This window comes from Peromyscus eremicus, chromosome 7 (genome assembly GCF_949786415.1).
Source record: "Peromyscus eremicus chromosome 7, PerEre_H2_v1, whole genome shotgun sequence".
Taxonomy (NCBI): Eukaryota; Metazoa; Chordata; class Mammalia; order Rodentia; family Cricetidae; genus Peromyscus; species Peromyscus eremicus.
In genome coordinates this window covers 102,386,988-102,406,585 of record NC_081422.1, presented here as the reverse complement: position 1 = coordinate 102,406,585, position 19,598 = coordinate 102,386,988, and the positions used below count along the sequence as shown (strand labels likewise).

Here is a 19,598-nt window from a genome sequence, read left to right as displayed (position 1 = left end):
GCCTAGGAACATCTACTACCTACTGGAAGTGTCATTCCGAGTTAGGTGAGCAAACTCTCCTATTGGATCTGGTGCAGGGAGGGAGTGTGCACGGGTGTGACAGCAAGTTTGCTGACAGAAGTGGCTTTTCAGGTATCCTAGGCTGCGTGTGAGTCAGGCCTCCAAGCAAGGTAGGCATTGAGACAGGTGACCTAGGGACCAATTAGAACATAGTCCCCTGCTACGGTTGGGCTAGGGAAGGCGGGGGTCGGAAACAGTTGGACCGGCAGGTGAAACAGAGGTGAATACTTCGGTGGGAGTCGGGGGAGGGCTTTCTGCCAGCAAGGGCCTGTTGAGGTCTGTGCGTATGCGCGTGCGCGGCTGGAGGAGCGGCGCGCGAGCGGGCACGCGGTTTGGCCCTGGACGGGTGCCGTAGCCGAAAAGCTGGGCGGATGTTGTGAGCCGGTCGCGGAGGCTGAGGCTGGGGGTGAGTGAGAGGCCGCCTGGCTGTGAGCCGGGTGGGTCCGGTGGCTCCCCTCGAGGCCCCGGGCCGTTCCAGTGCGACAGCGCTTGCCCCTGGGAGTACCGCGGCCTGCGGTCTAGGACTCCCGGCGGTAGCTGGCCTGACAGGTCCTCCAGAGCTCGGGGCCAGGCGGGAGCGACCTGGGGGAGCATGCGCTGCCCTTGGCGTCCTTGGCCACTCAGACCTAGTCGGTTCGGTTCCGAGCCTGGATCTCTTGGGAGGGCTGGGCAATAATGGAGTGACAAGGGAGCCCCGGGGCAGGCGCAGGTTCCGCCTCTAAATCCTCTACACCTGACACCCAGAATGGGCGTCTGGAAGGCTGCCTTCCAGATCTTCATAACTGCGTCCAATAAGTCCTGCAACTGTTCCGATATAAGGGGGACCCGTTGTGGATGTCCTTCGTGGGTCTCCGTAGGGAGGCACAGCCGCAGAATCTCCTTCCCGAGCCTGGCGTGGTGCAGGCAGGCAAGGGTTTGTGGCAGGAGCTGAGGGCCTCCTTGGGGTGCGGGAAGAGTGGGCTGCAGAAAAGAAATACTGGCTCAGGCAGTGACTGAAGGCCACGCTCCGGACAGGCGCTAATACAACTTTCTGCGTCGGTGGCGATGGCACACCTGTGCCTTGCAGTTAGTACAGTCACGCGTGGTCGCCGGACTCTTGAAACTGAAAATTTCAGTTTTTGACTTGGTACACTTAAGCACTCCTGTCTCCTGACTACAGTGTTGTGCAGCACACCGCTATAGTGAGGCAGGCACCAGGGACTTAGTGTAGTTTCCGAAGCAGCTGCTTCAGTTACTCAAGGGATAAGACAGTGGCGGGAAGACCAGTGGAGTGATCTTGGCTAGGGTGGTGATTGCATAGAGTAGAAGCTTGTGTGTGTGTGTGTGTGTGTGTGTGTGTGTGTGTGTGTGTGAGAGAGAGAGAGAGAGAGAGAGAGAGAGAGAGAGAGAGAGAGAGAACAAGAAAGCTAATGAGACTGGAGATAAGAAAAGAGAGGAAACCCGAGCTAAATAAGACATCTCTTACCTCCACTTACCTCTTACTTTCTTGGGGAGTAAGAGGGACTTGTGGCTGCAGGTGGCCAGACTGGTCTGGTCTATACTTGAGGGAATATGGTATAGGGTCTTGTTTTCTGGATATGAGCTGGGCTCCATGACTAAGGTGGGTGGATAAAGGAGTTTTCACTCCAGGCCACCTCACTTTGGACATGTTTATCTGATTTCCCCAGAACCAAGGCATTTAGTTATGGTTCAACAAACATACTTTGCACCTGGTCTCTGCTAGGTCCTGCATGGGGCACTGAGATAGTGTGGGACACCTTATTCCTGGCATCAGCCTAGATCCCATCTAACATTCCTGTGTGGAAAGCTGGAGCCCTTGCTTACCCCTGCCCTAGGTTAGAATGTGTGTGAATGTGTATGGTTCAGTCTCACCTGCTCCCAAGCCTTCCTACCATTGCAGGACTTAGGTCTGTGTGGGCTTTGACTAGCCTGGAGTAGACACACTCTGCATCTGGCTCAGCCTCCAGGACCACTGGCTGCCCATGAGTGACGAAAGATGGCATCCAAGGGGGCTGGCATGTCTTTTTCCCGAAAGAGCTATAGGCTGACCTCAGATACTGAGAAGTCCAGGGTCACAGGTAAGGGCTGGCAGGGCAGGGAGGCTGCTCTTTGTATTGGGGGAAGGAGAAGGAAGGGACAAATGGGCCAGGTCCGGCGAAACTACCTCTTGTTCCTGTGACAGGTTCTTCACCAGCACCCATGGAGCTGTACACCCTGTGTGGTTGCTCTCCTGACCCTTGTGGCTGGCCAAAGACTAGCTGTGTGTGGGAACAGCAGGGACCAAGAGCTGGTCTGACCATCTGCCTCTTTTCTCTCTTCTCCTCTGTGACCCAGGCATTGTGCAGGAGAAACTACTGAGTGACTACCTGGACCGCATCTTTTCCTCTCCTGACCATGGGCCCCCTGCAGCCACCAGCAGGTATGGTTGGGTGTGTAGCCCTGCTCCTCCCAGTTGGGCCTGATCAGAGGCTGGAAACTGCAGTGACGGGGAAGGGCAGCCTGGCTTGGGTTCTTTTCTCACTCTGTTCCCTGCTGTGAGACCTGTGCCTCCAGTCTGGACTCTGTTCCTCTCTCCAGACAGAGATAGCTTCTTCCTCCTGAGGATCTAGGGAAGGGTTCATGTGCACTTGACCTCCCTCATGCTCAGCATCTGGCCTGATGTGTATTTCTCTGTGTCTCTGCTCTGCCCTGGCCACTTGTGACCCCTGCCTGAACTTAACATAATAGAAACCTCAGTTGGATACATTTATTTTTAATCTCCATAAAAGTTACAAGTAGCAGAAACTTGAAAGCAAATAGAAGCCATGCCCCTGTTCTGTTGTTAGTTAGATGTGACCATTTGAATGTGATTCCTTTCTGGTTTCTTTATCTCACAGTGAGAGTTCACATTCTACAGAATATCAGACTTTAAAAAACCCTCAGAGCCCTTAGGGGTGGTGGCTCATGAATGTAACCCCAACATTCGGGACACTGAAAGGCAGGAGGACCCAAGTTAAGACTGATCGACAAAAGGAGAGGAAACACTGTTTTTCTTATTATTGTGTAATTGAAACAGTTAACTACATGCTTCTTAAATGTTCAAGATGACAAATTGCTTTTGTTTTTGTTTTTGAGACTGGGTCTCCCCATGTAAGACAGGTTGGTCTGGAACTCTCAATTTAGACCAAGCACCCTGGAGCTTGGAGGGGGTGGGGGTTCCAGCCTCTACCACATAAGTATTCAGATTATTCAGATTATACTGCCACCAGGCCCATAGTGCCACTAGGCCCTGCCCTTTTTTTTTTTTTTTTTTTTCTTTTCTTTTCTTTTTTTTTTTTTTTTTTTTTGGTTTTTCGAGACAGGGTTTCTCTGTGTAGCTTTGTGCCTCTCCTGGAACTCACTTGGTAGCCCAGGCTGGCCTCGAACTCACAGAGATCCGCCTGGCTCTGCCTCCCGAGTGCTGGGATTAAAGGCGTGCGCCACCACCGCCCGGCTTTTTTTTTTTTTTTTTTTTTTGAGACAGGGTTTCTTTGTGATCAGGCTGGCCTCGAACTCACAGAGATCCACTTGCCTCTGTCTCCCAAGTGCTGGGATTAAAGGTGTGTGCCACCACTGCCCAGCAAGCCCAGGTTTTTAAAATAGCAGGTTATAGTGTGTGTGTGTGTGTGTGTGTGTGTGTGTGTGTGTGTGTGTGTTTAAAACCCACGAAACAATCACTAGCGTCAAACTAATAAACATATTATTCATTTCTAAATGTTTATGGAAACTAGAATTCCTTTTTTTTTTTTTTTTGAGGCAGCGTCCCTCTGTGTAGCTCTAGATGTCTTAGAACTCACTGTGTAGACCAGGCTGGCCTTGAACTCACAGAGATCCATGCCTGCTTCTGCCCAGCTTTAGAATTCTATTTTTATCATCATGTTTATCCATAAATATTTTTCCATTTTATGACTTGATTTTAGTGGACACCTTGAGGGCAGAGTTCTTCCGTGGCCTATACCACTGTGCACGATGGGGAGGGTACGTTTACTTGTGTACACATGCTTTGAGGGTGCCCAGGGATGCTAAACTATTTGGCCTGTGACTCCTTTTTTTTAAAGAAGTGATTTTGTGGAGCAGTGGTCCCTCATACCTTTAATCTCAGCACTCTAGAAGGTAGATTCTGTGAGTTTGAGGCTAACCTGGTCTACAGAGTGAGTTCCAGGACAGCCAGGACTGTTACACAGAGAAACCCTGTCTGGAAAAAAAATTGTTTTTGATTTTGCTATATAGCCCAGGCTGTCCCCAAATTGGTAAACTTCCCGTCTTAGCTTCCCAGGCAACGGAAATACCATGCCTATTTTGCAATGTTTTTTAAGATTATTGCTACCTTAATTTATTTATGGGGCCATATAGGCTTTTCCTGCTGTGAAGCATGGATGTCCCTACCTGTGTGTTCCCAGACCATGTGGCTGTTCTATTTTTCACAATCTCTCCTCTTTGGGAAGCCCAGAAGACAGCCTTGTTACTGTTCTGTTTAAGTAGCAGGGTGGGCAGCAAGTCCCTGCTTCTGGAGGCCTACCTTCACTCCTGCTCTCATCCTGGCTTCTTCTAAGGGCCGTCTGATTCCTACCCCATGGGACCACTAGCAGATGCTCCTGCTGGTGCTGTGCTCACCAGGGGACAGAGCCGCCAGTCACTTGGTTGTGGAGATGTAGGATTCTAGACTACAACTGGGAAATCCCAGAAAGGGCAGGCAGGGTCTGCCCGGTGGGCAGTGCCTCAGTGGAGGCTCTGCGGTGTCAGAGCAGCTGCCCAGAGCTGTGTACTGTGTGCTGTTGGCACAGGCACAGGTGTGCATACACCTCCTGAACCATGGGCCTGTGAGAACTCTTGGACTATTCAGACATCAAGTTGCCTTCAACCTTCCCTGTTCCTGGCTAGGTAACTGTATTGATGGCTCCTGGTCTTGGCTTAGGGCTCAGCAAGGGTGAGAAGGGGCCTTTGCACATATCCACCTCCTGCAGTTTGGGTTCAGTCCTGTCTTGCAGCAGGGAAGCATGTGGTCTGTGAACCTGGGTCACGGCTACCTGGTGGGAGTTGGTGCTTTGGTTCATCTCGGACCCTTCCAGAGCCTACTGTTGGTAGACAGATGAGTAGTGCAGGTTCTGAGATTAGAGGAGGAAGAACAGGTGCTGCCAGTCTGTGAACTGGATCCAGATGGGTGTCAGCCCTCTGCCCTGCCAAGTCCTGCTGGTTGTTAATACACTGCCTGCTATTCTTAGGAGCTGAGCTCAGGTCAGGTCTTTTCACACGCATATACCAGGATCTTGCTGTGTGGCCCAGTCTGGCCTCAAACTGGCAATTTTCCTGCCTCAGCCTCCTGAGTGCTGGGATTAAAGGTATGGGCAACTATGCCCAGCCTAGTAGGCCCTTTGAACTCGGGGCATGTGTGCTGAGTAATCTTCTGGGCAACTGCCCACACAAACTTGCCCAGCCCTTTTAGCTGCAAAAGATTGTGGGCAGATGGGTCGTGTATTCTGCTGGCCATCCAAAGACAGGAAGGTAGAGGATAGGGCCAGGCAGCCCCTCAGAGGGCGAGCCCTGTGTACTCCCAGGGCATGACTGATCACCACTGTCTCCTTTGGCTGAGTAGGGGGGAGGTTGCTGCCAAAAGAACCATAGGTTTAGGGTTAAGGACTAGATTAGATAATCCTGGTGCTGGCCCACTTGGCAGCTGGAATTCCTCCCAGCCTCATCTTCTCAGCCAGAATCAACACAGATGTGTTTGAGAGAAGGTAGGTTAGGTCAGGAGCTACATGGGAGCACATGCTTTTTGTGGGAATCTTCTTGACAACTTGATGGACAGCTGGTTGTTTTCTTTTTGTTGTTGTTATTGTTTTGCATGTTTACAGATGAGGGAATTAAGACTTAGAGGGTTGGTGTGTGTGTGTGTGTGTGTGTGTGTGCTCACGCTGCACTTGGAGCGTGTGGTACGTGTGGAGACTACAGGATAGACTTCTGTATCAGTCCTTAGTTACTGTCCTCTCTGTGTTTGGTTTGAGGCAGGGTCTCTTACTAGCCAGGAACTTGCTAAGCAGGCTAGTTGGCTCACCAGTGAGACCCAGGGACCCCCTGTATCCTCTTCCCCAGTCCTGAACAGTGCTGAAATTATACACACATACCATAAGAGCCAACTTTTTTTTTCTTACATGGGTTCTTACTCTGGTCCTTTTGGTTGCAAGACAAGTACCTTCCTGACTGTGCTGTGCCCCTGAAGCTGATGATTTTTGATTTTTAAACAGTCCTGAGGTACACGTGCTTGTAAGTTTTAGCTTAGTGGCTAACGCCATCTGTTAGCTCCTAGAGTAGCTCCTGTTAGCTTACCAGAGTCTAGAGCCAGGTAAGTCCTGCCTCCAGAGCTTGCCAGCCACCAGCAGGGCTCAGGGTGATTGTTGTTTGGCCGATCTCAAGGACTTGTGGGCCCCCAGCATCCTCTCACTCTCCAGGAAACCCCTGAACTTCCATAACCTGCCAGAGCATGTGGAGCAGCTGCTACAGGTGGACAGTGAAGATGAGGAGAGCCAGGGTATGAGGCATTCTCTGGAGTGGGGTTGAGAGTGTGGTGCCAAGTCCTGGAGTTCTCTGCTGAACTCACGCCTCCCTTGTGTCTGTAAGACCCTTTGCCCTCCCTGACCTCACACATCTCCCCTTCTCAGAACAAGTTGAAGGGCGACTTGGACCATCTACTGTAGTCCTAGACCACACAGGAGGCTTTGAGGGGCTTCTCCTTGTGGATGATGACCTCCTGGGGGTGAGTGAAATGTGCAGTGGGCCCCTAGTTCCGCTCCTCCTAACAGTCCCAAGCTCTCCTGATTGGCCCTGTCGTCTGTGTTCATCCTGACGGAGCTAGCCTTACACCCATCTTGACACCGCTCCAGACCATGCTGTCCTTAGCCCTTCAGCCTTCCTGACATAGTCCCGAAACCTTGATACAGTCACTACTTCAGCCCCTTTCAACAAAGCCCTGGGTCCCATCATGCTTCTGCCCCAGAAGCTCTTGTCGTGGATACAGTCTCTCCCATCTCAGCCAGACACAGTGCCATGCTGGCCATGACAGACTTGTGCCACCAATGCTAACTCAGCTGGGGACAAAATGTGTGCCTGGAGAGAAACACTGCTTTCTTTGTCCAGGTGATTGGACACAGCAACTTTGGTACGATCCGTTCTACCACATGTGTGTACAAAGGTGAGCTCACACTCCGCTGAGGCTCAGAGAGTTGGGAGGAAATGGGCGAGAGGCAGCCTTCATTCACTTTCTGGGCCTCCCTCTGCTCTTCCTAGGGAAGTGGGTCTACGAGGTGCTCATCTCCTCCCAGGGGCTTATGCAGATCGGCTGGTGCACCATCAACTGCCGCTTTAATCAGGAGGTACACACAAGGAGAGGACTCTCCAGAGAGGTCTTGTGGTGCAGGCACCCTCAGAGCAGGAACAGCCCCTAGACCCGCTCAGGAGCCTGATCTGGGTTGCCCACTGGAGATGGAATATGCTTCATTTTACTCGAGGGCACCTAGTATAGAACCCTTCACTTCTGGCTCCTTTGCAAACACATCACACCCTTTCTCTAGAGCCATGAGGGCACTAGCTTAGTAACTGGTGGGCTCTGGCCTGCCCTTCCCCACCTTCCCCAGGCCTCACAAGCAGTTCCTTCCTAGGAAGGGGTTGGAGATACACACAACTCCTATGCCTATGATGGGAACCGGGTGCGCAAATGGAACGTGACCACAACGAATTATGGCAAGGTGAGGGCTAGGCTTCCGTGGATCACCAACCTCATAACCACCCTGTAGCTTGTGGTCTGGAGCCACAGGCTAGCCACGAAGGACTCTAGGTCCCAGGGAAGGGTCAGGGGTTTGGAGACTCCTGTCTCCTTGTGACCAGTCTTCCCTGGGTGGTCCTAGAAGTGCAACTGGGATGCAGGCAGGCAGGCTGCTCCGCTTCTTTGTGTCTGTAAAGCTTCCTTTCCTGGCAGGCGTGGGCAGCGGGGGACATCGTGAGCTGCCTGATTGATCTGGACGATGGTACTCTATCCTTTTGCCTGTGAGTCTCCTCTCTATCTACAGACTGGCCAGACTGCCCATTTCCTGCTCCCTCTAGGGGAGCCAGGCCAAGTTCAGTAGGCCAAGGGTGGGCAGCCATACCCGTCCTAGCACTGGCTTATAGATCTCCTTTTCCTCCCCAGGAATGGTGTGTCACTGGGCACTGCCTTTGAGAACCTCTCCAGGGGCCTAGGAATGGCCTACTTCCCAGCCATCAGCCTGTCGTTCAAGGAGTCGGTGGCTTTCAACTTCGGCAGCCGTCCTTTGCGATATCATTTTGGGAAGGTGGCTGTGGGTGGCTTAGCATCTAAAATGAGGGTCTCCTACCCCAGGAGCACTGGGGGCTGGTGGCAGGCCTCGCTGCTGCAGCGTGTACACAAGATGCATCTTAGTTAGGTTGGTCCAAGGACAAAAGTCCTTTCAAGGTGGGTGCCATTCACTGTCTTCATTGAGCAGGTGAAGAACAGGAAGGAGTTTTACCCCCTCAGAGACTGAGTGGGAGAATTGTGACGTAGACTGGGCCCCTGCTGTGCAGCTTGGGCCTCAGTTAGGCTCTCTGTGGACGGGAGGGAGCGGGGAGGGGTGTGTCTAAGCCTCAGGGTAGGCGTTGCTGGCTTAACTCTGTGGCACCTACCCAGTTGCGGGCTTCCGGCCCCTGCAGGACCCTCCATTCGCTGACCTGGTGCGGGCACAGAGATTGCTGGGTTGCTTCCAGGCAGTGCTGAGTGTGGAGCTGGACCCTGTGGTGAGCCAGAGTCTGGGCTGGGTGAACAGGGGTCTTAGCCCAGCCCACCTCCTCTCACAGTCTTCTCCCCCCCACAGGAAGGGCGGTTGGTGGAGAAGGAGAGCTCTGAGTGGCAGCTGCAGGGGCGGCCCACGGTCCTCCTCACCCTGGCCCACATCTTCCATCACTTCGCACCGCTGCTGGTGAGGGAGGAGCTGGCGGGAGGGAAGAGGGGAGCGTGCAGATGCGTCCGTCCATGGTAGATGCTAGGGGCTCACGTGAGAGCCATAGCATTTCCTGCCAGGGTTCTGTATAGCCACAGGCTCAGACCTTAAGGACAGCATCCTGGGGAGGAAGGGTCTTGATGTCACAGGGCTAAGGAAATGGCGTGACAAAGCCCTAGAGAGATTGTGGGCCAGCAGCTCCTCTTGTTCCTCAGTCAGACTCTGGAAAGGGCTCATCTCTGTGGTAAAATTGCTTGAAAGGCTCAAGATTTGGTGTCTGAGGCCTGCTTCTTGAGCATGAGAAGGTCTCCTGAGTAGAGCAGGAGGCCACAGCTTTACTGGTGCCCGCCCTCTGGTGCAGCGCAAGGTGTACCTAGTGGAGGCTGTGCTCATGAGCTTCCTGCTGGGCATCACGGAGAAGGGCGCGCCTGAGCAGGCACAGGCTGCGGTACACCAGATCCTGGACCTCTTGTGGCTCTTCATGGAGGTAAGACTTTGACTCCAGGCTCAGGCCAGCCTGTCAGACTCCATCAGGGCGAGGGAGGTATGGTTGGGTCTTGGAAAAGGCCCCTGTCATGGCTGCCCTAGCATCTCTTCCCAGGACTACGAGGTACAGGATTGCCTCAAGCAGTTGATGATGTCTCTGCTGCGTCTCTACCGGTTCTCGCCCATTGTCCCAGACCTGGGTCTACAGGTGGGAGCATCCGTCCCCGCCCCCAAACCCCCGAACCTTGCTTGCCTCTTCTGAGCACCGCTTCTCCACAGATCCACTACCTGCGCCTCACTATTTCTATCCTGAGACACGAGAAGTCCCGCAAGTTTCTGCTTAGCAACGTCCTGTATCCTCTTGGTGCTAGGCAGACCTGCTGTGTAGTGCCTCCTAAGGCCAGCAGAGGGCAGTGCTCATCAGGCCAGGAGTCTCCGGGAAGGTTCAGGAGGATCACAGCTGAGTCCTGACAGAACCGTGAAGGCAAAGGGGAGGGCTGCCCTTCAGTGCAGCTGAGTGGAGGTGGGGGGGCCCCTGCTGTCTTCAGCCTCATCTCTACCTTTGTCTGTGTGCACAGACAAGGTCTTCTCTGAAGAGGCGCAGCTCCTCCTGCTCCCCAGTGTTGTGAGCTGGCTGAGAAGCCTAAGCACAAGGCACCTTAGGCTGGTGTCTTTCAGCCTCCAGGAAGCAGAAACCATGGGACATAGGAACCAAAACTGGGGCCTGAGATGGACCAGCAGACCCATCCCATCTCTCTGTTCCTTTGACAAGTTTTTAATCAGACCTTTGCTGATTTGATAACTGATCTTTCGTGAGGTTCACACCCTAGGAGACAGTTACATGGTGAAATCGGCATCTTTGATGATGGGAGAGTTATGGCAGGCACATCAAGGTGGGCTTCTGAGAGAGGGCTCGTGAGGGTGTACAGCAGGTTCTTTGGGGAGCCAAGCTCTTCCTTGACAATTACCAGTTTCGACATGCTCCGGTCCGTGGTCTTCTTTTATATTAAGAGTCCCCTGCGTGTGGAGGAGGCTGGCCTGCAGGAACTCATTCCCACCACCTGGTGGCCCCATCGCTCCAGCAGGGAGGTGAGCGGACCTGGGATGGGAGCTGGTATAGTGAGGGACTGCCCAGTGTGCCTGGGCACCTGGACCAAGTACCTGAGGCCTCTTTTGCCCTGGTTCCTGAAGTCCTCGGGTGAGAGCTCTTCTGTGTGAAGTGGTCCTGGGTAAGTCAGTGCCCAGGAAACCTTGCTCTCGTCTGCCCTCTGCCCCTGCCTAGGGCAGAGACGGTAAGGAGGCAAAGGAGGAGACCACTGAGGAGCGGCAGCGGCGGCGAGCCTATGAGCGTGGCTGCCAAAGACTCAAGAAGCGCATTGAAGGTTAGGCCAGCCTCGGGCCTCGGGTAGGGACGGATTTGTGCATGCACACTTAGGAGCAGTTGGTGGGGACCATACCGAGGGTAGGCTTGGGGAACCCTGGTGGTGGGGGCCTGACACAAAGTTCTGCCTGTTCCCGTTCCTGGGAGCCTAAGGACTGTATTTCCTGCCCCATCCCAGTGGTGGAAGGACTACAGGTCCAGATCCTGAAGCTGCTGTTGGACAATAAAGATGACAATGGTGTAAGTGACTCAAGACTCCTGTGTGGACCCCTGGCTGGGAGGGATGCTGTTTCGGGCCCCGAGCCCCAGATAGCAGGGCCGGTTCGTGTTCCTATAGTAGAGCTCCCAGTAAGGTGAAGAATCGTCAGCTCCGCACAGTCTTACTTTCCCATTCCTTGAAGGGTGAAGCTTCTAGGTACATCTTTCTGACAAAATTCCGAAAGTTTCTGCAGGAGAATGCCAGCGGCCGGGGGGTAGGTATTGGTGTCTCCAGGGCGGCCACTGTGGGCTCCAGGCTGTGTTGCAGGGCTGTGCTCTGGGCATTTGGCACCTCTCAGCTGCCTGTTTGACACACTTCGTTATCACTGCCTTTTCCTCCCGGGTCCTGGGGCACAGCCTTGGATGAGGAATGAGCTGGACTCTGGCCTGGCACCAATGTGTTTTCTGTCATCCGCCGCAGAACATGCCCATGCTCTGCCCTCCTGAGTACATGGTCTGCTTCTTACACCGCCTGGTGTCTGCCCTGCGCTTCTATTGGGATGAATACAAAGCTTCCAACCCCCATGCTTCCTTCAGTGAGGGTAAGCACCAGACCCCAGGTTGGCAAGGCTGGGTGGAACCAGGTCTGTGGTAGCTCCTGGTGGTGGTGTAGAGAGCTGAGATGGATGTGAGGATAACTAGGCCTCCTGCCCAGGTGAGTCCATTTCAGGAGCCCTGCACTCCGGGGCCCTTGGGCCTGTGCTGGCTGGCTGCTTCCACAGGCTCCTGCTCATGATAGCCGTTGTTTCTCAGCCCTGGTGCCTAGATCTCTCTGCAGTCATTTGTGGGGCTGCCTGGGATGGGTCCTGGGGCTCCTGTGTTTAGGCAGACAGAGTTCCCAGGTCAGTAGGAGACTTAGGCACTCTGGGTTGGGGGATATCCCATAGTTTGTTCTTCTGTTCTCTTGAGGAGCCAGCTGCCAAGAATTCTCCCTCCACCCCAAGTTCTGCACTTGTTGGCATTAACCTAAAACAGCAAAGCGTGGGAGAGACAGGGAGGCCTGGGCTCTGGCTCTCCAGTCTGCCTGGGCTGGTGGATGACCTAGGTCAGAAGGCTAGAGTGTAGGCTATGGCTCTGGAGAGTTCTACTGAGCACCGATTGCTGACCCTACACCCCTGACTTCTTGCAGAGGCTTACATCCCACCCCAGATCTTCTATAATGGCAAGGTGGATTACTTTGACCTTCAGCGCCTTGGGGGCCTCCTCTCACACCTTCGAAAGACCCTGAAAGGTGAGTGGAGGCTGTGGCCGTCAACAGCCCCGGCGCCTCTGAGCCGGCAGTGCCGTGGGTGCCGAGCCACCCTGTGTCCACTAGAGGGCGCCCAAGTCTGTCTTACCTGCTTAGTCAGGGGCTGTTGACCTGATAGGCTGCATCTGATCTTGGGTTTAGCCACTGTGCCTTCCCTGGGCACCAGAGACAGGCTCGGAATGCCCTGATGAAATAGGGGCCAGATGTGTTGACGGGATTTAGCAGCCTGGTGAGGGATATGCCAGTGCTCTCTGAACTGCCTTCATTGGTGAGCACGGCTCCCTTTGGTACTGTGAACCCAGGGCAAGAATGTCAAATACGGACTGAGTGTGGTGGTACACACTGTAAATAACAGCACTCAGAGGCAGGTAGATCTCTGTGAGGTCCAGCCATGGCTACACAGTGAGACCTTCCTTTAAAAAACAACACACAGGGCCCTTGGAGAGCTGGCTCAGCAGTTATGAGCACTTGTTAGTTTTATTGAGAGTCTAGGTGTGATTCCCAACACCTACAGGGCAGCTCACTTGATCTCTAACTCCAGTCCCAGGGAATCCACCCTCTTTTGATCTCTCTGGCCACCAGGCATGCACATGGTACATGTACAGAACCACTCATACAAGTACAAAAATAAATCTTAAAATAAGCATCAACTCTGGGCATGGTGGCGCATGCCTTTTATCCCAGCACCCAGGAGGCAGGGGCAGGTGGATCTCTGAGTTTAAGGCCAGCCTGATCTACAAGAGCGAGTTCTAGGACAGCCAGGGCTGTTACACAGAGAAATCCTGTCTCAAAAAACAAAAACAAAATGAAAGGCAACAATGAAAGTCAGAAGCAGTTCAGTTGTGGCCTGTAGACTCACTGGGAAGTAAGTAAAGTCTGCAGCAGGGAACTGTGAGGAGTGAGGCCAGTCTGAGGCTTTTACAGGCCACACAGAAGATGCAAACCCTCCAGGGACAGCTTTGGAAGGCCTGGGTGAGGCTGGGGAGTGAAGGTAGGCCTACATGATGAGACGCCCCTCTGGCTGCTGCAGCGGGGAAAATGGACTGCAGGGGTCAGTTATCCAGGTGATGATGACGGAGGCTAAGGGCCTGTACTAGGAAAGTAGGCTGTTGTAGAGCAGTGGGTAACCTCGATCATGCCAGAAGTTCTGCAGCTGGGCGTCATCAGGGTGAGGGCTGCGGAAGCTGGGATATCAAGTCCAGTATGTTGGAGAGACCCACAAGCCCAGCCAGCGAGAGGCAAAGCCTGAGCTGGAGACGTGTTTGGGTTGTCTGTGCAAAGTGAGGTGCGCCTGTGATATGGAGTAGTCTTGCAGGAAACTGTAGAGCCACAGGAATGCTGTGATGAGGGTGCCTCTGCTGCTAGTTGTAGCTGGAGGAGGAGCCCTGAGCTGTAGAGAGAAGGCCGGGTTGGAGTAGGAGGGGAAAGGAGGAGTAAGGACAGTGGAGGGAGGCTGTGCGAGCCACCCCCCCATCCTCCCAACCCCCTCCACCCCCCCAGCCTGCCTGCCACCCTCAGAGCAGTTCCATCGAGGGTCCCTCTTCTGTAGTTGGCCTAAGTCTCCTACCCTGCCATGTCTCTTAGATGACCTTGCTTCCAAAGCCAATATCGTGATCGACCCCCTGGAGCTCCAGGCAGCTACCATGGATGACCTGGATGAGGACGAAGAGCCAGCCCCCACGGCGGCCCAGGTGTGGCAGTAAGGGCAGGCAGAGGCTTCATGATGGGCTTTTCCTTCATCTCGTAGGCAGGGGTATGACACAGGTCCAGCTTCTCTCCCTGTAGGAAAGGACCTTCTCACAGGGAAGCTCCCTGGCTGCAGATGGAGCGTGACCCCTCCCTGTCCATCCCCCCGACCCTGTGCATCCAGAGCATCCTTCACAGGCCCCAGTCATGGGGAGCCGATTAGCTTCTGACCCCCTTTCTCCACTGCAGCGTCCCATGCAAGCCCTGGCCATGGGAGGAGCACTGCCCCTGCCCCGGGCAGGCTGGCTCAGTTCTCCAACCCTGGGCCGGGCCAACCGCTTCCTCAGCACAGCAGCTGTGAGCCTCATGACCCCACGGCGGCCTCTGAGCACCGTAGAGAAAGTAAAGGTCCGCTCGCTGAATGTGGAGCAGAGGACTCGTGAGGACAGTACGTGCTGGGCAGGGCTGCTGAGGGAGGGACCTTCTGCTGTGTGGAACCCCTTCCTTATCTTCGGCAAAGCCGGAGTAGTCCCCTCCTCCCCCCACTCCCTACCACCTTGGGGCCTGGCCACCTCCCAAGGGCACAGGAAGCGCAATCTGAAGACATGAAATCAATATTACAAAAATAGGTCCTGGTGCTGCAGGGCCTTGCCCTGCACCCCACCTTCCCTTGACCCGTTCTCCCTGAAGCTTCCTTCCTAGACAAGGAAGAGAGAGGGAATCCCCTCTCCTCCTGGAAGGCCCAGATAGCCTGTGCGTGTTGAGGAGAAAATCAGAAGCTGGGTGTGGTGCTACCACCTCTAACCCCAGTCCCAGGAAGCAGAGGTAGTCAGCTCTCTGAGTTCAAGGGCAGCCTGGTCTACATCGTGAGACCCTGTCTCAAAACAACAAACAGAAAAGCCTGGTTCTCATTCTGTCTTCTGCTCCCCAGTTGAGGGCAGCCACTGGAATGAGGGCCTGCTGTTGGGGAGACCCCCTGAGGAGCCTGAGCAGCCCCTCACTGAGAACTCACTGCTGGAAGTCCTGGATGGCACAGTCATGATGTATAACCTCAGCGTTCACCAGCAGCTGGGCAAGGTCTTGCACTGTCAAGCGTGTTTGTTGTGAGGGGTGTTGTGCGTGGTGGGGTGCCTGAGAGCTTCCACACCTGCCTGCTTGGGTTGGTGCACACGAGCATTACCACACAGCAGGACTTTGCTGCTGCTGCCGCCTCTGGCCTCTTGTTTTTGTCGAAAGAGGCCAAGCTTTGGGAACTTTGCAAGCTGGGTCGAGACTGTGTTTTAAAAAGCCTGGTTAAGGTACCTAAGGGTCACCTGGATGTGTGGTGTTCGATACTGTAGATGGTGGGTGTGTCTGATGATGTCAACGAGTACGCAATGGCCCTGAGAGACACAGAGGACAAGCTCCGCCGGTGCCCCAAGAGGGTAAGGCCTGGGCGGGCAGGTGGGTACTGGGACAGTGTGCTTGGGGGTCCCTGGGATACGAGGGTATCCCACCAAGGAAATCTTGTTCTGGGAATGCCCCCAACATTTCCCCTTGTCCCTGCCCTGACCGCACCAAGTGGCGAGAGCAAGTCTGGCTGAGGGGCCTGTGTATCCTGAGCCCATCGACCAGCTGCAGCCCATGCCAAGGTTCCCCCGGCCCTGCCCACTAAGTGCTGATGCACACACATCACCTTCATTAATAATGGATGGACCCTGAGTGCCTTCTCAGCTTCTCAGAGTCAGCAGGAAGCAGGCCCCAGCTCTCCCAGTCCCCTGGAGCCCCTCTGCCATGGCGTGCCTCGCCTGGGCTGGGCCTCCCTAGCCGGCCTTCTCTTCCCTCTGTCACCAAAGCCTTGGGCCTACCCAGCCATTGAAGCTGCAGTCTGGCCCTGTGTCCCTGGATGCCCACTCCAGGGGCTCACAGCGCGCTTAGCCAGGGCCCTGTTGTGGGGCTTGCTGGGTCTCCTCAATCACCACTGCCAGAAGTGAGCTTTGAAAGTGGAGCCCCGCTGGGCGGGGGTGGCGCACACCTAATCCCAGCACTTGGGAGGCAGAGGCAGGCGGATCTCTGTGAGTTCGAGGCCAGCCTGGGCTACAGAGCAAGTTCCAGGAAAGGAGCAAAGCTACACAGAGAAACCCTGTCTCGGAAAAAAAAAAAAAAAAAAAAAGAAAGAAAGAAAGAAAGAAAGAAAGAAAGAAAGAAAAAAGGAAAAAAAAGAAGGTGGAGCCCCACTCCTCATCTTCCCTGGGCACTAGTAGGGCCCATATCAGACTGCCTAGTGGGATATGGGCATGAGGCCATATTCTGATTGTCTTTTGTTCTCCCTGGGGATCAGAGGAAGGACATCCTTGCAGAGCTGACCAAGAGCCAGAAAGTTTTCTCAGAAAAGCTGGACCACCTGAGCCGCCGGCTTGCTTGGGTCCATGCCACCGTCTACTCCCAGGTGAGCAGCCCGGCCCTGCCCGGCGTGACCCCTTTTCAGCACCTCTGTTTGACCGTGGCCTGGGCAAGGTTGTACAGGCCCTTAAGGACCCGTCTTCCGTCTCCGTCAGGCTGTCTTCTCCTGTCACAGCAGGCCGTTTCTCCTGTGCCTGTGGACTCAGGCAGGGCTCGTTTCTGGGCACCTCAGCCCTTCAGCCCTGCCTCCTGCCTCCTCTCCTACCCCTCCCCTCAGGCATTAACCACTCCACCCCTGCCAGCGTGTTGGGGCTTTATGGCCTCCCTGAACTTTGCTTTCTTGCATCTGCTTCTGGCTAACTCACCTGCTGCCTCTTGAGTCTGGACTCTCTTCTTCCCATTCTCTTTCATTCTTTGATTCATTCATTCATTCATTCATTCATTCAGTAAAGGCTCAGGTGTCCAGGCACTGTCCAGACCACTTGTTACACACAGACAACCTGAAAGAGGGGTCTCTGCCCTCCCATGCCAGTGGGGCACAGGCAGGGCTGACTCTGTACCCTAGGAGACTGAAAGTTGGCCCTTGACCCTGGCCCCTCCCAACTAGTTTCTTCTACCATCCCTCCTGGCAGCTCCCTCTCGGTAGTGGTGCTCTGGGGTTGCTCCTAGGTACCCTTGGAGAGAGGCCCACTCCTCCCCTGGAGCTGGGGAGTCACGGTATTGGCATTTACCTCTGCTCAGTGTGTCTCCTAATAGCTCCTACTCCATACCTAAACCACCACCACCTTTTGCCTATTCCTCCTCCTGCTGTCCAAGCCAGCCAAAGACATTATGTTGGAAGCTTCCTGCCACTGGGATTTCACACTTACCCCGCTCTCTGGCAGTCTGGCTGCTCCCTTCCACACCACCTTCCCTGGACCCTGGTCTCCAACACCTCGGCCTTGTTGTTGTTGTTGTTGACTATTTTCATTAAGAGTTGTAGACTTTGGAGTCTTTTTTTATTGTTTTTTTTTTTTTAAGATTTATTTATTTATTATGTGTACAGTGTTGTGTGTTCTGTCTTCATGTATGCCTGCATGCCAGAAGAGGACACCATATCTCATTACAGATGGTTGTGAGCCACCATGTGGTTGCTGGGAATTGAACTCGGGACCTCTGAAAGAACAGCCAGTGCTCTTAACCTCTGAGCCATCTCTCCAGCCCTTTTTGTTTGTTTTTTTGTTCTGTTTTTTTTTTTTATTTTTTTTATTTTTTTTATTTTTGAGACAGAGTTTCTTTGCCTTGGCTGTCCTGGAACTCGCTCTGTAGACCAGGCTGGCCTTGAGTTCACAGAGATCTGCCTGCCTCTGCCTCCCGGGATTAAAGGTGTGCGCCACCACATCCAGGCTTACTTTTGAGTCTTAAGTTTATGGTTCTGATCCACTTTGAGTTAATTTTTGTAGATGGCATAAAGCAAGGTCCAGTTTTATTCTTTTGAGGCTGCAGTATCCTAAATTCATTGTTGGAAAGGACCAGTCTTTCCCTGCTGATTGACATATGGAAGGGTTACCCTGAATCCCTCACTCTGTCTCATTGGTCTTGTACATGTACCATACTTTTTTGATTTTTGTAGTTGTTTTTAACAATAAGTTTTGAAGTCAGTAGGTTGGAAGATGGCCCAGTGAGTAAGGGCACTTGCCACTACGTCATTTTCTTTGCTGTGAAGAGACAGCATGACCAAGGCAACTCTTATAAAGAAAGTGTTTAACTGGGGCTTGCATACCGTTTTAGAGGGTTAGTCCATGGCCATCATGGCAGGGAGCATGGCGGCACACAGGCAGACATGGTGCTGGAGAAGGAGCTGAGCGCTGTACATTCACTGGCAGCCAGGCAAAGAAACATCAAAGCCCATTCCCATTGACACACCTCCGAGGCCACACCTATTCCCTCCCAAACAGTCTACCAACTGCTGACTAAGCATTTAAATCTGTGAGCCTATGGGGGCCATTCTCATTTAAACCCTCCCAGCCACCAAGGCGAGAACTGACTCCTGCAAGGTGTCCTCTGACATCTACTTGTTCGCCATGGCATGCATGCATGTGTGTGCACAAATAAATAAGTGTAAAAAGAAAGAAAGGAACTGGAGAGATGGAGCAGTGGTTAAGAATGGGTACTGGCCGGGCGGTGGTGGCGCACGCCTTTAATCCCAGCACTCGGGAGGCAGAGCCAGGTGAATCTCTGTGAGTTCGAGGCCAGCCTGGGCTACCAAGTGAGTTCCAGGAGAGGCGCAAAGCTACACAGAGAAACCCTGTCTCGAAAAACCAAAAAAAAAAAAAAAAAAAAAGAATGGGTACTGCTCTTACAGAAGACTGGCATTTGATCCCCAGCACCCACACCAGGAGGCTCACTGCTGCATGTAACTCCAACTCTAGAGGATCCAGTGTTTCTGCTCTCCATGGCACCTGTACTCATGTGCACATGCAACACACACGCACATAACTAAAAATATTAAGTCTTAAGAAAAAGAAGGGCCGGGTGGTGGTGGCGCACGCCTTTAATCCCAGCACTCGGGAGGCAGAGCCAGGTGGATCTCTGTGAGTTCGAGGCCAGCCTGGGCTACAGAGTGAGTTCCAGGAAAGGCACAAAGCTACACAGAGAAACCCTGTCTCGAAAAACCAAAAAAAAAAAAAAAAAAAAAAAAAAAGAAAGAAAAGGAAGGAAAGAAATAGGGAGGTATGAGTAACTTTGTTTCCTGCTAGAGTATTTTGGCTACTTCATAGGAATGTCTGAATGGATTTCTCCTTTCTTAAAAAGATTGTTGAAAATACTCTGGAGCTAGAGCTACAGTTAGCTGTGAGTCTTTATGTGGATGCTGGGAATCAAACCTGGGTCTTCTGGAAGAGCAGCAAGTGCTCTATTAACTACTGAGCCATTTCTCCAGTCCAAGTTTTCTATTTTGTCAATCACATTGTTGGAAGCAGTAGATTTTTTGGTCAGTATCAATATTGTAGCAATATTATTTTATTTACCCTTTTTTTTTTTTTTTTTTTTTGGTTTTTCGAGACAGGGTTTCTCTGTGTAGCTTTGCGCCTTTTCCTGGAACTCACTTGGTAGC

The 19,598-nt window shown here is 53.2% G+C and overlaps 1 protein-coding gene across 1 annotated transcript in view; it reads left to right on the top strand.

Annotated features, from left to right (window-relative positions):
* Positions 1-368: 368 nt before the first annotated feature.
* The window catches only part of Rnf123 (ring finger protein 123), a 29,658-nt gene continuing 10,428 nt past the window's right edge, over positions 369-19,598 (top strand). The window contains exons 1-26 of the mRNA XM_059268633.1: positions 369-466; positions 1,961-2,138; positions 2,395-2,479; positions 6,525-6,604; positions 6,735-6,829; positions 7,210-7,264; positions 7,360-7,445; positions 7,731-7,817; positions 8,048-8,115; positions 8,258-8,383; positions 8,745-8,859; positions 8,937-9,041; positions 9,424-9,549; positions 9,664-9,756; positions 9,828-9,901; positions 10,520-10,637; positions 10,831-10,930; positions 11,108-11,169; positions 11,331-11,402; positions 11,609-11,729; positions 12,317-12,418; positions 14,021-14,127; positions 14,372-14,570; positions 15,054-15,199; positions 15,463-15,546; positions 16,443-16,550. Coding sequence (XP_059124616.1) covers positions 2,057-2,138; positions 2,395-2,479; positions 6,525-6,604; positions 6,735-6,829; positions 7,210-7,264; positions 7,360-7,445; positions 7,731-7,817; positions 8,048-8,115; positions 8,258-8,383; positions 8,745-8,859; positions 8,937-9,041; positions 9,424-9,549; positions 9,664-9,756; positions 9,828-9,901; positions 10,520-10,637; positions 10,831-10,930; positions 11,108-11,169; positions 11,331-11,402; positions 11,609-11,729; positions 12,317-12,418; positions 14,021-14,127; positions 14,372-14,570; positions 15,054-15,199; positions 15,463-15,546; positions 16,443-16,550 — 2,496 coding nt within the window. The 5' untranslated portion in view covers positions 369-466; positions 1,961-2,056. The remainder of the gene's footprint in view (positions 467-1,960; positions 2,139-2,394; positions 2,480-6,524; positions 6,605-6,734; positions 6,830-7,209; positions 7,265-7,359; positions 7,446-7,730; positions 7,818-8,047; positions 8,116-8,257; positions 8,384-8,744; positions 8,860-8,936; positions 9,042-9,423; positions 9,550-9,663; positions 9,757-9,827; positions 9,902-10,519; positions 10,638-10,830; positions 10,931-11,107; positions 11,170-11,330; positions 11,403-11,608; positions 11,730-12,316; positions 12,419-14,020; positions 14,128-14,371; positions 14,571-15,053; positions 15,200-15,462; positions 15,547-16,442; positions 16,551-19,598) is intronic.